The sequence below is a fragment of the Leptinotarsa decemlineata genome, unplaced genomic scaffold, assembly GCF_025532065.1.
Source record: "Leptinotarsa decemlineata unplaced genomic scaffold, Ldec_3_MD MMD2_P_RNA_scaffold_14, whole genome shotgun sequence".
In the NCBI taxonomy this organism is placed as follows: Eukaryota; Metazoa; Arthropoda; class Insecta; order Coleoptera; family Chrysomelidae; genus Leptinotarsa; species Leptinotarsa decemlineata.
Window position 1 is genome coordinate 384,790 of NW_027412528.1, and position 18,492 is coordinate 403,281.

General features: G+C 32.7%; 1 protein-coding gene across 1 annotated transcript in view; it reads left to right on the forward strand.

The window, feature by feature from the left end:
• Positions 1 to 18,492, forward strand: part of LOC111505336 (cadherin-AgCad1) — a 129,441-nt gene that overhangs the window by 23,749 nt on the left and 87,200 nt on the right. Inside the window, exons 8-11 of the mRNA XM_074176293.1 lie at positions 3,461 to 3,545; positions 8,876 to 9,192; positions 16,292 to 16,471; positions 18,292 to 18,488. Coding sequence (XP_074032394.1) covers positions 3,461 to 3,545; positions 8,876 to 9,192; positions 16,292 to 16,471; positions 18,292 to 18,488 — 779 coding nt within the window. The remainder of the gene's footprint in view (positions 1 to 3,460; positions 3,546 to 8,875; positions 9,193 to 16,291; positions 16,472 to 18,291; positions 18,489 to 18,492) is intronic.

An 18,492-nucleotide genomic window follows, 5' to 3' on the forward strand; every position in this document is an offset into this window, starting at 1 on the left:
TTATTTTATTCATCATCGTGTTGCGGTTTTGTAGACTGTCCAGTGAAAACCAAACAATAAAATGTTTCTTGAATATTTTTTATCATAATTCCTATTCATTTTCTGTTTTTTTGTACATTATCGACAACTCACTTTTCGATGATTTGAGTTAGTGAAGAGCTTCCAAGAAAACTAGAATTTTTCGAAATATTCATATAATCAAAAATCCAATCAAATACCTGCATGCTTTGTTTCATGGTACGAGAAAATAATTCATTTAAAAAAGGAAGTATATTGCCAATGTATTTAGATGAAAAATAATTCACATAAAGTGAGTCGGCATACTTGGAGACTGGCTGTAAATGAAATTATCCAAAAAACAATTGGTTCAGGCCAGTATCAACTTACCTACACCTACCGGATATAATCCAACGCCCTTCGTAGTATTAGCGAGAGTAGTAGTTGTTTCCTGATAGATGTCAGTTCATTACCATTAACCTGTGAGTAAGTTGAGACTGGCCTGGAGGAATTATTCTTTTGGATAATTTGGTGAACTAATTCATTAAATCTAGTGCATCTAGTGTTTTTGGTAATGAAGTCACATCTATCAGTCATCTGAATGTAATCAAGAGTTTGCAAGAGTAACAATTTTATGGTGAAATTACGTTAATGACTTCTCAAGCATTACAGATGATGTAAGGTGTGAGGTATAGGAACATATAATTAAAGTATGACTAGTATTGATTCAATGGTGTTATTTTGGGATTGGAAGTACTCATGCATATGAATCTATAAGGCCGAAAGATCTCATCATCTAGATACAAATGATATCATATCAATGCACGTTGTGATAGAAAGACCAAAAGACCCGGTCATAACACCTTGGTTAACTAATTCATTAATTCATCCCTCTATCAGATCATACCAAACTGTTTTCCTAACAATTATTACTCGTCTATTTTTACATTCCCCACTCATTGTGTATTTCCTTTCTTTGAAAGGGTCTTCAGTCATTCCCCACTCATTGTGTATTTCCTTTCTTTGAAAGGGTCTTCCATTAGGGACTTCCGAACTTTCACAGTTGATAACGGCCATCTTGTTGAAGTTACATCTGTCAAATTAGTTGTCAGTTATTCAATCTGTTTTGCCAAATCTCTATGGACGGATATAAGATTCCAAAACACGTGCAAATAATAAAATTGTTTAATCGAAATTGTTGTTCTGTTCGGGCAACGTACCGCGCTCTTCGTCCATTTTACGGTCGACATAACCGTCCTACCGAGAAAACCATTCGCAATGTGGTGGATAAATTTTTACTGGTTCAGTAAATGATCGACCAACACTCGTACGTTGACAAAACGCAAGACCTGTTGAAAACATCGCTACTGTCTGTGAGAGTGTGCAACAGAATCTAAGGCAGACGATTTCGTGTCGCTTATAATAACTCAGCCTTTCTCAAACCACAAATTGGCGAATTTTCATTGTGACTTGGGTCTGCACCCAGGAACTGAGCGTAAATGACCATACAAAATAACGTGTGTTCGCTTAATGGACTCTGGAGCAATTGGCAACTGCCCCTTATTCTCATCGAAAAATCATATTCAGCGATGAGGCCCATTTCTGGATGAATGGGTACATAAACAAACAAAATTGTCGTGTATATCGAGAATTATTGAACTATCGTAGAAGTAACTGACATAAACTTCTCTACATTGATCTGGTTTCTCGGATCTACGATGTTTTGGTTCTGATAATCTCTCGCGCAAGTTTCGTTTATTCACTGATCTGATAAGCATCTGATCGTTTTTTTTAAGGACAAAACACAAGCACCACAGGAAAATCCTTGAGGCGCTCTGAAAGCATTGCCTGTGCGAAAGTAACGATCCATATTGGATTTGAATCGCTGGAGATTGAATTCATTTCGTTAAACGTTTTCAGGAAATTTATTTCACATAAACGCAGTTCTCCAAATGAAAGAGTTCTTAAATAGTGGAGTTTGAGGTGTATTGAGTTGAACGTCAAAACAATGAGCAGCCATAGACCGTCGCGTGTTTCTGATATGTACCGGTCTTGGTGGAATCAAATGTGCCAAGTCACTTAAAAACCCACGTAAAAGTATCTATAAAAGAGATACAAATCTCCAACCTTTCTTCGATGTTCCAGACTATCAAGGTTGCAAGTGGTGCAACTTCAGGGTATGCTAAGGAGCGGAGATCCAAAAATGAGAACAATACTCCAAATAAGTTTTGAGCTGAGCTTCATGAAGCATCAAATGTTGCTGAGGTGTGTACATTTTTCTCGTTCGAAACAGTGCTTTTGAGAAGCAACATTTGCAACTCCAGCGACATGATTGTGCCAAGACATATTGGTGTCTATTTCAACCCCCAAAAACTTATCGAAGCAGAAAGCGGAATTGTCTGTCCTGACATTAATATATACGGTTTGGAGACATTTATCTATTTGGAGGAAACCGATGCCTGAGATTTCGTGTCATTGAATTGAACCTGGTTACTTTCACCCCAATTCGAAATTATATCTAGATCCTCATTAAGATATGCAACCTCCTGCTGCCGGTGAAGAAGTGCATCCATAGCCGATTTCCAGGAATCTAAATGGAATGTCGAGACAAGAGTGTTGTCGTCAGCAAAGCAATATATTGAATTACTGATTTTTTTCAATAAGTCATTGATATACAATAAAAAGAAGGTTGAAGAGAATATGGGTCCTAGGGGAACACCAGCGTTGATGTTAAAAGTATTCTTAAGATATCCATCGACGGTCACTTGCAAGGAACTTTCTTTCAGAAAGCTGGAGAGCAATATACAAAATGATCTAACAATCCATGGAATCAAATTTTGGCCAGAAAACCTTTATATCCTTTAATCCTATGCCCAACTCCATTGAATATATTGTTCTTGAGAAAGGCTGCTGCCTTCAGAAGAACTCTCATCTACTTTTCCATGTATGATATGCATTTCTTGATTGACGGAATGCAACTTTCTCAATTTCAAAACCGAGTGCGTATATACACGTTCTATGATATTTTCTTTGCATTCTAATTAAATTTCGGCTTTTTCTGTTGCTTCAAAATTGTGAGCAGTTAAATGTGTTTCTATTGGCTTTTATTTGAACACCTTTTTGTTTTCTCCAATATCAAGCTATGTTCTAACGGGTTTTTTTTCCGTTTTTTCAACATTCTACAGCATTTACCGATCTTCTTTTCTGCGAGACTTTTCTCTTGCCGAGATTCACCTGAAATTGATTCACACATTCTCTTGATATTTTCAAATTCATTGGAGTTACCTCAGCAATTTTTTTTGTAGGTCAATTCAAAACATTGAAATACTTTTAGGTTACTTTTCAAATGAACACGTGTTCCAACAAGTGTTGCCCACCTTTACACTTGGCTGCACCGCGCTGATGATGTACAGTATTTTCCATTTTTTTTTTGTTTATTTAGTTGCCATTCTTTTTTTTTCAGACGTTCGTTGTGAAAGCAAGAGACGGAGATGTAGGCTTGAATAAAGATATCAACTATAGAGTGATATCACAAGATGATGAGGAAGGTGAGTTCTGTTCATATTTTTATATGTAACTCTCAGAATTGTCAATATGATTTCACAATTATCAGAATTGATAGCTCCATTGACAATTCTGAGAGTTACATATAAAAATATGAACAGAACTCACCTTCCTCATCATCTTGTGATATCACTCTATAGTTGATATCTTTATTCAAGCCTACATCTCCGTCTCTTGCTTTCACAACGAACGTCTGAAAAAAAAAAGAATGGCAACTAAATAAACAAAAAAAAAATGGAAAATACTGTACATCATCAGCGCGGTGCAGCCAAGTGTAAAAGTGGGCAACACTTGTTGGAACACGTGTCCGCGGTTTGCCCCCCTTTTTGGAGTGTTATGTCCACTAATTGTTTCATTTTATATATATATATATATATATATATATATATATATATATATATATATATATATATATATATATATATATGTTTATTTAGTTGCCATTCTTTTTTTTTCAGACGTTCGTTGTGAAAGCAAGAGACGGAGATGTAGGCTTGAATAAAGATATCAACTATAGAGTGATATCACAAGATGATGAGGAAGGTGAGTTCTGTTCATATTTTTATATGTAACTCTCAGAATTGTCAATGGAGCTATCAATTCTGATAATTGTGAAATCATATGAACCAAGTTTTGTTTCGAAAAATGCCATACATAACATATCTTCCTATTTACTCAAATACAAATTCATTTTCTAGGTAAGATATACAAATAAAATGTGGAAATGGAGATTATTCATATTTCAGTATTGTCATTTGTATCTGTATCTGTAGAGTAGGGAGGGTGAGTGTAGGTCTACAGCACTTAGGCCACATGTGACCCATTGTACAACTTCCCAAAGAGTTGCCCTCCTAAGTTATCGTCCATCCTGTCCTTTCCAAGAAGATTTTTCCTGGTCATCGCCAGATATTTCTACGGCGCCAGCTTCTCAGGGTCGCCAAGGGTGATCCTGGCAAGATTGCATCCTTTCAGTATTGTCATATATCGAATGGATATTTTGAATCTGTGTGCTGATTTTTTGGGACATGAAGATATAGTTGCTTCAATATTCTCTAGAATATTTTAGTTTACGGAAATAAATTGGAAAACGGGCGTGATGAACAACATATTTCTTTTAAAAGCATCAGAAAAATGTATCAATACTTAATGCCTTCTCTATGTTTATTTTTGTCTATTCATACAGATATTGATGCTTTTTTGTATCGACCTTTTTTGGGTATTTTCACCTTCCACAATCTGAAAAATATTTCAAAAATATTAAAATGGATCACCTTATACAGGTGTAGAAAGGGCAAACTTTTCAGTTTACCCCGATAAGTTACTACGTAAAATTTTTCACAAAGAAAAATGTTTCATTTATCAGTAACTTGTATTCAATAATTTTGCCTATTGTAAGAAATAGTACAATACTTATCTTAACGTTTCGGAGGCCAAAATCTGCTTCCGACTTCCGAAATGGAGAAAATTCAAATATATATTTTCCTTTGCTGATTGCTGTTTTTTAGTTCACGATTCGACAGATGTCGAAGGAATCACGAAATCATATTTTTCAGATTGTGAAAGGTGAAAATAATCAAAAAAGGTTGATATGAAAAACTGATTTTCCTCCACAAAAAATGACTTTCTTTCAACATATTGATCCTATTTGAGTATATGTCAAAAAATGAATTTTTTGTCGTAGATGAAAGGTTTACCTTATAGAGGGTAGTAAAATCTTTGATTTCATTGTTTTTTATTAATATTTATCATTGCTGATTCTAGAAAATATATAAGGTAATTTCTAAAGCTGTATACAATCTGTTCCCTAGTATTTCTCCAAATGGAACTATTAGTGTTGTAGAAAATATATTAGACGAAAGTTCTATCAATCATTTTTACTATAATTCCAAAATAGTAGGCACTTAATTCTCAGAAATGACTGACGTTTTTGCGCTAATCTGTCACTTGCAGTGTCGTTCGGAAATTATACTAAACAGATGAGGAAAAATTATGCTAAAATATATGGCAACAATATGCCAACAATGTTTTCGTTTTAATAGTATAATATTTCTCAGAATGTAGCGCCTACTACTGCCTGTAGTAATACAAAAAATATTAGTCTTGCTGAGTGCGGGTTTGTCACAAAATTATTCACAGTTTAACGACGTGTTGTTTTATACATTTTTTAAAAATACCATAATGGAAAACCTTCCAAATATCCTTTCGCTAAAAAATTTCATGGAGGATATGGAATGAAAAATATAGAATAACTTGAATTTACAAAAACGGTATGCTGAACATGAAAGGTCCTTCAGACTAGCAAAAAATGATTCGACGTTTTCGAACCATTCCTTGGCATGCAACCACAAGTTCCCGAATTTAAACGATACGGAAATTTTGCACTATGCAAGAAAGGGTTACAAACTTAATTATTTAGAATCCTTGAAAATTCACGAGAATAAACATTGCGGGTGCAACCTGTTAAATGATCAAATCGATTCAGTATACTCGCTCGTTTTCAAATTACCACATCCGCATTGTAAATTGTAAATTCAGGTACTCAATCAAGCCAAGTACCTCTAGTATTATCTACAGGGGTGCTATAATTGTTAGTTTAATGTATAAGTTTGAAAACGTCCTCATAGGAAGAAACTACAGTAACGTTAGTTACAAATAAAATGGGCAAAAAACGTAGAAAGTTTCAATTCTCTTTTCTTCATTATGATTTCCTACCACGTACGGCTACATTCATCAATTTACACATTAACCTGCTTTTGAAAAATTGTTTGTATTGGTATACTGGTAGATATAACGAACACATTTTAGTATATTAAACAGGAACGAATAGACAACTGAATAGGTTATTTCAATTCATCGATTATTTTCGCATATTCATCACATTCGATATAGAGATAGATAAAAATGATTGTACGAATCCAAAATGACAAAAATAAACACGATTTTTGAATTTATGGTAAATTGGCATTCACAGATATTAATTCATAATCATTCCACCCATCCAAATCAAGATGAAGAATCAGTTGAATATAGAATGAAGAAAATAGCTTTCGTCTGATTTCCACTACGATTTTCATTTCTTACGACCGGTTCCAGTTTGTTAAACCATTTTCAAGTGAACTGAAGTATTTTTCACAAACACATTGTTAGAAATACAATGAAATAGTAAATGTGCTTTTGATACCTGCAATAGGTACTTGAAATAAGAAAATATTATCTGAAATATCAATACCAAAACAATAAATATTCAGAAAATAACCAACTATTGATCTCAAAAAATATACTTGTGGATTGGTACAACTAACAATGATCCTAACCTTGTTGTCAAAATTCACAAATTCAAAAGGGAACAGCTGCATAGTTCTAGTTGGGCATTGAGGATTTTCGAATTGGTGTTTTTATACAGTTTATTCATTTTCAATGCTTGCAACAAATTAATCCCACTTTCTTTATTGCACGTATGTAGAATTTTCATGTTTTCTTCATTTATTGTTTGGTTTGTTTTTTGTAAATGTTCATATATAGCTGATTTTTTATCTGATGATACATGCTCACGATATCTCATGTTGAAATTCATGCCTGTCTACCCGATTTTTTCCACTTATCTCTTTTGGGTTTTGCGTTGAATATCATGTTCCCTAAAATATCCCCACTAGTAAATAATGTTATTATTTTGACTTTTGAGAAATAGATTTCATGTTTTCGTAGAGCTTTCTCACAAAAATAGAGTATATATAGATTAGAATGTATAGGCTGCTGAATAGTCACCACATTCTAGTCCATATATACGCCCAATTTTTTCCTCTTATTCCTTATTTGTTTTTCGTTGAACATCATGTCCCCTAAATTATTTCCACTAGCAAGTGATATTATTATTTTGAGTATAAAGAAACAGATTTTTTTGTTTTCGGAGAGCTTTCTCAAAAAAAAAAATCGAGCATATATAGATTAGAATGTATAGGCTGCTGAATAGTCACCACATTCTAGTCCATATATACGTCCAATTTTTTTCTCTTATCCCTTGTGGGTTTTGCGTTGAGTATTATGTCCCCTAAATTATTTTCACTAGTAAGTGATATTATTATGTTGAGTATTGAGAAACAGATTTTGTTTTCGGAGAGCTTTCTCAAAAAAATTTCGAGTATATATAGATTAGAATGTGGTGACTGTTCAGCAGCTCACACCAGGCCAGACAGGCAGAAATTTCAACATAAGATAAAGTGAGCATGTATTATCAGATGAAAAATCAGCTATATATGGACATCTACAAGAAAATAACCATACAATAAATAAAGAAAACATGATAATTCTCCATAAGTGCACTAAAGGAAGGGAGATAAATTTGTTGGCAACATCGGAAATAAATGAACTGTATAAAAACCCTCAATGAACAACTAGAACTATGCAACTCTTCTCTTTTGAATTCGTTAATTTTGACAACTAGGGTAGGATAATTGGTAGTTTTACCAATCCATAAGTATAGTTTTTGAGATCAATAGTTGGTTATTTTCTGAATATTTATTGTTTTGGTATTGATAATTCAGGTAATATTTTCTTATTTCAAGTACCTATTGCAGGTACCAAAAGCACATTTACTATTTCATTGTATTTCCAACAATGTGTTTGTGAAAAATACTTCAGTTCACTTGAAAATGGTTTAACAAACTGGAACCGGTCGTAAGAAATGAAAATCGTAGTGGAAATCAGACGAAAGCTATTTTCTTCATTCTATATTCAACTGATTCTTCATCTTGATTTGGATGGGTGGAATAATTATGAATTAATATCTGTGAATGCCAATTTACCATAAATTCAAAAATCGTGTTTCTAACAATGTGTTTGGGAAAAATACTTCAATTTACTTGAAAATGATTTAACAAACCGGAACCGGTCGTAACAAATAAAAATCTTAGTAGAAATCAGACGGAAGCTATTTTCTTTATCCTATATTCAATATGAATTTCTACAAAATAAATAGGTCATCAATCGTACAAGACAAAGTATTAAAATTTAACAGTCTGATCCACAAACAGTCAATGTTGCTTTGTCTGATTCAAAGTTCAATAAAGGAATATATGTAATAAAACGAAGAGCGGTCAACATTTGTTATGATACCAATCGTATATTCTTAATTGTTCATAAAACATTACAGTCAAGTCATAAAAAAAAATTATCCGATTCTAAGAGACGAGGATAAAAATAATAAATACTCATGCACTTTGAAAATAGTTTGTATAAGAGTTTGGTCAATTTCTGCTTGGTCTTTCCAATTATTCAAAAAGTGATTTATCAACTAATGTTCATTATTCTATTTCAGCTAAGTACGTTAGTGTAAATAAAGAAAATGGAACCATCCACGTCAGTCCGATAGATAGGGATAAAAACGATATTCTCACGTACAACTTCGAGATAGCAGCTTATGTAGCCGAGGAACCAGACTGGGAAACAAATAATACTATTACTTTTTATATCACAGACATTGATAATAATCCTCCGATAATTGAATATATAATCGATCGAAATAATGAGACAATACCATTTGAGAAGAATTCCAAGAAAACGATGAGTATAAGTTTTTTGGAAAATTACAATGGCGGACTGAATACTACTATTTTCATTCAAGATATTGATGCGGTAAGTGGAAAATAGAACAGATTGAAGGTCATAAATGATCATTATGAAATAAAAATTAGAAAGAAAATATATCCCCTCATTAAATTATTTTACAAAATTAGAAACTTTATACCTTTCAAATTTTAAAAAATATATATTTCAGTCTCATTTATTCACATTTGCACTCTCTTATGTCTGTTTGGGGAACAGCAAGTAAATCTATAATCAAACCTCCGAAAAAAAAAACATTTGGAACCATATTTGGAACCAACATTCAACTCATATAAACCAAACTATCTATTAGACATCACTCTGTAAACTCAAAATCAGCTGCTTCCTTCATTTCTGTTAAAAATAATACAAAGATATGAAACTTAAATTTTACTCGAATTTGACATCGCAGTCATGCCACAAGACAAACCAAATTACTGTCAAAAACTAATATACAAACAAATTTTGGAAAAAAGTAGATATATCACGATGGGATCATTATATATAATTCACTTCCGGAGAAAATAAAGAAGCACTATTCTATTACAAAATTTAAGTATCCATTAAAAAAAGATCTAATTAGTGGAATTTCATAGTTTGCATTTTATTCCTATCACACTTGAATTCCTTTTCAATATATACTTTTTGTAACCAATTTCATCATTTGACGGCATTTCAATATTTTTTTTCAAGATATGTTATGTGTTCATTGTACAATATCTTATTTCTGTTATTTTATTATACTTTGTAGTTAGTTATTGTCCAGTGTTAGGTATCACACGTTAAAAGGTAAGACCTCGTTAGTCCTTAGCTCGCACAAGGTTCGAGTTCTGAGTGTTATCGTTCGTAGGAGTACGATAACTGGTTGACGGAAAAACATATTTTAAACAAACAACATAACATAACATCAGCATTTATTGTTTCTTGAGACAATAAACTGAATTGAAATTCAAAAAAAACTTATATAATTTAGTACACATTGAAACAGCGAGGATTCCCTCAAGTGTTTTGGAACACTTACAATATTTCTCGAATTGAATTTATCAAATTATCTCAATTTTGAATCAGTATAAAAGATATGAAAGATCACACAAATACTATACGAATATTATGAAGAGAAAAGATTTGATAGTTTTTTAATTGAAGAGGTTATATTTTTAGGAGTGATTAATTTTTGGGAAAGAAAGTTTTTGGCTTTTTACTACTCCATCTTGATACAAAAAAGAAGGATGAGGGAATCTTCCACAACGAATGTTTGAAATACAAACTGAGTAGAGAAAAGTATCTTCTGTATAATTCACTGTTCATATAGAAGTATTTGTTTCGAAAGAATTTTTTCTTTCGTGTAATTCAATGTTTATATGGAAGTAGCTGTTTCAGGAGGACTTTCTTTCAGTTTGTGTCTGAAAGTTACTTCTTTGCATGATCTACACATCCATGTATAGAGTTACTTATTTTAAAATTGATTACTTCCTTCCTTTCCGTGGAAGATTCCCTCATCCTTGTTTTTTGTATCAAGATGGAGTAGTAGAAAGCCAAAAACTTTCTTTCCCATTTGATATTATGTTCATAATGAATAAACTCAGAATCTACATTTTGACTTGAAAAATTCAGGCATCTGTAGAAAATTACATTGTAGTGACGATATTTTATGTTTTGTATTCAGAAGATTCAGAGATCTCCTTGAAAATTGCAATAATATAACCTAATGCAGAAAAAAATTACCTCGAAAAATCATTCAGCAAAAACAACAGTAAAATAATATACTTATTACAAGTGTATGGTACTCATTACCCTCAAAAAAGTCCGCGCGTCTATACAGGGCGTTCCAACGAAAACCTCCCCTGTATTACTAATTAAATAAATTCTACAAATCTAGAAGACCTGCCAGAGAGAATTGTTCGGGAATCCCGCTTGCTGACTCCGGACATCTTGAATAATGTACGAAACACTTTCGAGAGTAGACTGTATTATTGTAAGGAACTAGGTGGAGGTCATTTTGAACAATTTATCCGTTGATTTTGTTTCCACTGAAATTATTCGTTGTTGATCTTCTCGTTAAAATGAACGACAGCGAATTTTCTGAGTTTTCTTAAATAAAACGTTAAACATTCAATTTCTCAATAACGAATGAACCAATTTCGTAAAAAATCATGGAGGTAATAGAGGGATGAAAGACCTTTCAAATGATATATCACTTGACCCCTCATGTCATTGAGAAAATAGAGGGGGTAATTGCTGAACGCAGGGGAGTGAAGTTTTGGGTATGATTTTCACATCAGAATTAGACCCCCTAGAAATAAAAATTGACGTGTTCTTTGAAATTTTCGATTACATGTTCGTTTCTGACTCAAAGGGGGGATTGGAAAGTTTAATTGGAATGCCCTATATGTATCTAACTATTATAGTTCAGTCAGAATAATCTATTAGTTCATATTGGTGGAGTTCTTGTTCGTTGAAATCTCTACTTTCTGAGAGTGTAAGAAAATATACTATGGTAAATATTCTCCGAAAGTACAAAAAACGAACGAAAAAACTCTATCCAGAAAGCGAAAAACACTTGGATCAAAAAACGTTTTTTTCAATCATTATGTTCAGTTTTGAACTATTTATTAAAATTAACACTTCAAATATTCGTATCACGTAAGATTCCATGTCACATTGATAAACAAAAAATTGCAGATCCATAAATATTAAGATTGCAAAAAAAACATGCGAAAATAGTTGTTTGAGGGAAATTTCATCTAAAAAATGTGACTGCTACAATTTCGTTTCAGTAAAGAAGCTAGTTTATTGAATTCTGATAACATTTTTGCCATAGATTCGTGCTTTTGTTACTGATCATGTTATCCATTCATTATAATATATTTTAATACATCAGTTTTAGTCTCTTTGATGGCATTCCTTTGTCGTCAGACTCGACAAACTTTTCCGACTCTAGCAGATCTTCGAAATCTTCAAGACCATCACCATCTTCGTCTTCGATATTATTTCCATCCACAATTTCATCTGAATCATTAACACCCTCGAAGGCTTCTTTTTCACATTAGAGCATTTTTTATAGCCATGACAATTTGAGCATAAATTTGTGCATTTTAAACCATGTTTTCGGCAGCTACATTTTAAACTGTTACTTACATCCAGTTTCAGAGGAGGCAAGGGATGCTTAGCCTCCCCATAAAATTTGAGGCTATTCATCGCAATAAATTAAAAGATAGTGACAAATAATTAAGATTATTTTTTTCTGAAAATGCTTGGGTATCATAACTTTACCATTGATTTTTAATATAAATACATTATATGCCCGAAAAACTCACTACTACGTAGTACGTACCACACTGTATCCTGCATCAACAAACCTAAAACGCACCGCCCATGAACGAACAATGAATGAACCTTCAACCCGAAATAATAAATGCCATACGTTGCAAGTGAGCCAAGCCTCCGACCGTTTTATAAAACACAAGCTCTGCGAGACCGACCAACCAGCGATATACGTCCCGATTTGTAATTTTAGTTGCAGAAATTATAGCGTTAGAGAAGGCTAGCCTCCAGTTGGTCTCCGTTAGTGTACGATTGCGTTTTATTCGGACGGGATGCCGTGACGGACCGGGACTGAAAAATATTTTGGTAAATCCTTTTAGTGTTTCTTGATAATATTTGTGTATAAAACAGGCAGTATTGTATTATAGCAGTGCTTTTAGGTAATATTTTTAATGTGTTTTGAAGTGTTTTCTTTCAATTTCAAGGTGTTTTCAGGTTTTCACTTTTCGGTAAGTTTTTTTTTTTTCATTTATTATGGATAAGTTGGACGAAATTGAAAAATCTGGCAATATAGTCGATTGGTTGCTGACAAATAATTTTAAGTCTTTATCTTATGATAATAAATTTTACATTATTAAAACTCTGGGAAGGCCGCAATCAAATTTGATTTCAATAAAAGCGTCAGATAATCAACAAAATCGAGGATTTAATATTAGTTGGTACAATCAATGCGATTGGTTAACCGGCTCCATTGAACGAGAAAAACTTTTTTGTTGGCCCTGTGTTTTATTTTCCGTACAAACCGAATACCAAACGTGGTCTAAAATAGGATACTCCGATTTAAAAAATTTTCCTCGTTCTACAGAAAGACATTTTGAATCTAAGGAGCATATATTTTCGTCTTGTAAATTAAAATTGTTTAGCAAACAAAATATAGCGACAGCTATATCGTCTTGGTTAAGAACGAATGTTATGTTTACTTTCAGTTTTTTTTTTATTTTTTCCCTTCCTATCCAAAATTATAAAATACACCTTTCAATTCACCTTTCAAAATGCGGGAACCTCGCAGACTATATTGAACTTGAATGACCGCGGAATAAAAGTTTGCGGGTGCCTTGTGAATTCACTTAAACAAACCAGATTTAACTTTCCTTCCTACCCCATTCTTACTTTCCTTTCCTGGCAAGACACGACTCTCACCTCCCCGTTGGTTCTTGATGGACAATAAAATTTACTTTTAGACCTGTTTTTTAAGCATAATTAAGTACTTGTGTTTATAAAATATTTGTAGCAAGTTCAAAACTGTTATATTAGAAGAGAAAAGTATTATTTATTGACTGAGAAGAGTTCATTTATATCAAATAACTCAAAGACAACCCTTTTTCCTTGTTTTTGTTTTTTTAATCGTCAGTTTTATGCGTATAATTTTCGGCAATACACAATTTTTGTTTGCATTTATGCAAATATTTACGTATTTTGCTTTAAATAGATGGGGTACCCCAAAAAATGTTCGCGCCTCCGCCGGGCTTTTCTGTGTTTATATAGTCTTTATGACCCCTGTTTTCCAATGCACGAACCGTCACTGACCCAGCCAAGTATGAAGCTGATAAATATGCCCTGTAACAATGTTCTGTTGCACCTTCTGTGGGTGGGAGATTTGCCGAAATGAAAAATTATTTTTGCCAATTGAAATTTTCGAAATGTTAATTGCTATAGTGTTTCATAATCATTTTCACACTTATAAATAGATTGAATAATTTGTAATCCATTTTTTTCGATACCTTCGTTGTTTTAATTTTTTTATAAAAAGTATTGGTCAAATTTGACTAATTTTTCAGCGTCTAATAATTAATTTACGATACTTTTCTTTCCTTTCCTGGTAAATCCAAATGTTAGTATCGTAATCTGAAAATCAATGGAGAAATGCAACGATATTTTTGAAAGATTCATATTTAAAACTATTAGACGTGGAAAATTGATCTTTCACATTTCCAGAACGTGGCTTAAGAAAATAAATGTCAAGGCTTTTTGAATTTGATTTATTCAAAGGGACCAAAAGAACCAAAAGATCAATATTTTGACCCACATCAATAACAGTTTTATTTGTATCACTGACAATTTCTTTCGATATATTAATTATATGACCGTTAGCATCTTCTTTTGCTTGTTTACAGGAAAATCCTTGTCACTTTAATGTTTCCATTAACGTTTTTATTATTCTGTCCTTTCTCTCGTTAGAAATTTTTTTTTCTGCAAACATATTATTTTTGTATGGTTTTGATGATTAAACTCTGAAATATTGTCCGAGGTATTTCTACGACTATGTTCTCCTGTTTCAGTTGAATTAACTGCTGGTACTGTTGTCACAGTAACTGATTTTTCAGTTTTGGGGTACCCATTAAAAACTATATAGCTGCCTGCTGCATAATGTTTTTCTACATAACACAAATATATATTCATAATCTCTTCCACCGTTTCATTTTTTCTGCCGAATTACTTTGTGCAGTAAAAATCCAACGTCGACGATATGCACAATGCCGTCAGAATGCGTTGGTCCATTTACACTCACAAATAATTCGTAGAGCTGAGATTTAACGTCGCGCCCCTACGAACGACAACCCTCAGAAGTCGAAACTTGTGCGAGGATTAACAGATTAAAGGATTAACGAGGTCTTACCTTTCAAGGTGTGATTACTAACACGTATTAATTATGATAAATAGCTCAAAATTCAACATAATGATAAAAAAAAATGTTTGGATTCGTTTTTTTTTTTTGTTTTTTTTTGCATTTTCTGCGGACATTTATCACAGTAACGTATATTTTTTTACACTATCAGAAAGTAGAAATTTCAACGAACCAAAAGGCCGCCAACTTTTTTTAAAAAAGCAGATATCTTGACCCATTAATTTTTTATTAAGAATTAGGGTGCTTTTTCGATATTGAATCAAAATAATGTTACATGGATTCTTACGTTATACGAGTAATTAAAGTGTTAATTTCAATAAATAGCTCAAAATTTGACATAATGATTGAAATAACGTTTTTCGATCCGAGTATTTTTTTATTTTTGCATTTTCTGAGAACATTTATCATAGTGACGTATATTTTTTTACACTATCAGAAAGTAGAGATTTCAACAAACAAAAAGCCCACGGACTTTTTCGGAAAAGCAGATATTTTGACACATTTATTCTCGATTGAAAATTAAGTTGCTTTTTAGATATTAAATCAAAATAAGGTGAAAAAATAAATATTTCAAATCCAAAAAATGGCAGTGTGTTTGATACATGATAAGGTAGGTTTCTACCAAATTTGGGGAAAAAAAATAAAAATTAAAAACCAAAAACCGTGTTATTTCAATTATTCACATAAATTTTGGGATTATCTGAAAACAGAGTGGGTACAAAAGTTGTAAATCTTTTTATCACCTACAACTTTTCCATCCAACTTTTCCCATACGACTTGTAGTTTTGCCGAAAATCAAGATAAACCAATTTTTTCTTAAAATCTCACTCCCTCTCTCTTCTCGACCTCAAATCGGTCGTCATTTATTGTTCCTTTCAGTTTCGTTGTATTGTCTTCCTTTCTCCATGGCTTTCATTCTACTATAATTTTTTTAAACTTTTTCAAAGGCTTCAGCACTAGTCAAAGTTACTTTTTCCTATTTAATTGTCTTTATATTACGGTTTAGAATATAAACAATGTTTCATATGACAGAAGAAACGGCATGTAATGTTGATTTACGACTTTATTTAGTTAAACGTCTCCCCACTCAATTTTAGTATCATCATCAAATCTATGGTGATATTACAGACTAATCATTGTCAGTTATGTACTCATAATCAATGCTTGAAAAATTTTCAGGGACAAAATGCTCAATTCACAGTCGAACTGGAAAAAGATGAACACAGTGAATATGACCATACCGTGGCCTTCATTGTAGTACCCAACATTGGATTACGTAACTCATCATTTCTCATCAATGTTTTGAATGTCACATATCTGGACTATGAAAAACCAGGATGGAAGGATATCAAATTCAATGTGAGTTTCTTCAATTTCTAAAAGAATCGCGGATGTTTTCCATAATGATGGCCTCATAAAAAATCAACTTATCTAGATCAGAAGTATATTTTTTTTTCATAAACTATCATTTATTTCCGATTACGACCAAGTAAGAAATTTTGATAGAGAAAAGATTTACTGAACACTGAATTTTTAGTCCTCTGCAATACTGGTGTCGTACAAAAAACACCTCCTCTACGTCAGATGTTCATTTTTTCCTCCGTTAAGTGTCAATTGTCTTCAAGTACGACCAAATGGAAGATATTAATGGATGGATGATGTTCTGAATACTGAAGTTTCAGTCCTTCAAAATTTGCCGTCATAGAAGAAAAAATACTTCCTTCATAACAAAATGACAATTTTGTTTATCGTAAACTGTCAGTTGTTCCTAATTACAACCAAGTGAAAAATATTGATAGGGGAATGATGTACTGACCATATCAGTTCTCCATAATAATTGTGTCATAGAAAAAATACCCCCTCTACGTTAAATGGATAATTTTTCACAAGTTTTTTAATTTGCTTTGTATGTATGTATATATGCATGCCTCAATCGATTAAGCTAAAATTTTGCATATTTAGATCGGCTAACAATACGTAACGCCATTCTTCGTTGAATATGGCGAACCGCCCAAGATATCGATACACCTGCATCACAGTAAAATAATGCAACCACGTGATCCGCCCGGGTTGCCGGGTTTCTTCAACCGCTCTTAGGATGAGATTCTCATCCAATGCGTTTAGTGCTATAGTATCGAAGGATTCGAAGATTCTAGGGGAATTGGATTAGTTATAATAAACGGTCGGAAATATTATGTTCGCTGTTGTTATTATTGTTTTTAGTTTTTGAAGTTGGTTATAAGTAACTCACCACAAAATCCTCTATAATATCCTTAAATTTCGTTTTTATATGAGGACACGCCTATGGCAAAAGAACGAAATTGGCTCCGCACTTCGTTTAGAGGTCACTGAGAACTTTCTGAATTTATGAATGAAAGTAGTGGGAGTGAACTTACTGGTTAATTTTTACTAAGCCTCTATGATATGGGATTAAGGTTGGTGTCAAAATGATGGACCACTTTTTGAGCACACAATCGATATAGATAATGGTGATATAAGAAATGGTTTGCAGAAAATGATACAAACAATAACACGTCACCATAAAACAAATATGGAGTATGACTCAAGATGGCGAACAAGTTTTTCTTGCATGATCATTATATAGGTAACGAATGAAAATGTTCGCTAAAAAAATAATGAAAATAGCATCACTTTGAAACTAATATAGCGTACCAGCCATGAGATTGAACTGTTTTTTCATGTTCTCGTGAATATTATTTGAAATAGTTTGTCCTTATTTGATTCAATCCCAGTCATAGGAATCTTGTTCACATTAAAAGAGTTATATTTTTAGGAGAGATTAATTTTTGGGAAAGAAAGGTTTTGACTTTCTACTTCTTCTTCTTATACGAAAAAATGTGAAAATCTTCCAAAAAAAAAGGAAGAAAGCAATCAATTTCAAAATAAACTCCGGAAAATACACCCATTATCAGAGTAGTTAATTGAAAATTATATGCATTCACTGAAAAAATTCAATATTTAAACCAACCATTACTGCGTCATGTTCGCAAAACACAAATCGGCTGTCTTGATAGAAACTTGAAAGTTAACATAGTTCATCCTAGGAGCTTTGAAAGTCAGATAAAGTAAATAGTATTGACGTGTGTAATTGACATGAGATCAGTTGATCTCTAACGAGAAAAAATGTTGAACTTTTGTTCTTTCTAATTTTTTTCTAGGTCTTGACGAAAGGTGTCTTGGACAAGAAGAAACTAGATAAGATGTCAGTTCATATTGAGTTGATTGATTATAATGATGAAATACCACAATTTCCTGAAGACGAATACACCATTACAATAAAGGAAACAGCGCCAAAGGGACAAAAAATCATACAAGTTTGTGCAACAGATCGCGATGCAGAAGATAAAATTCTAGAGTAA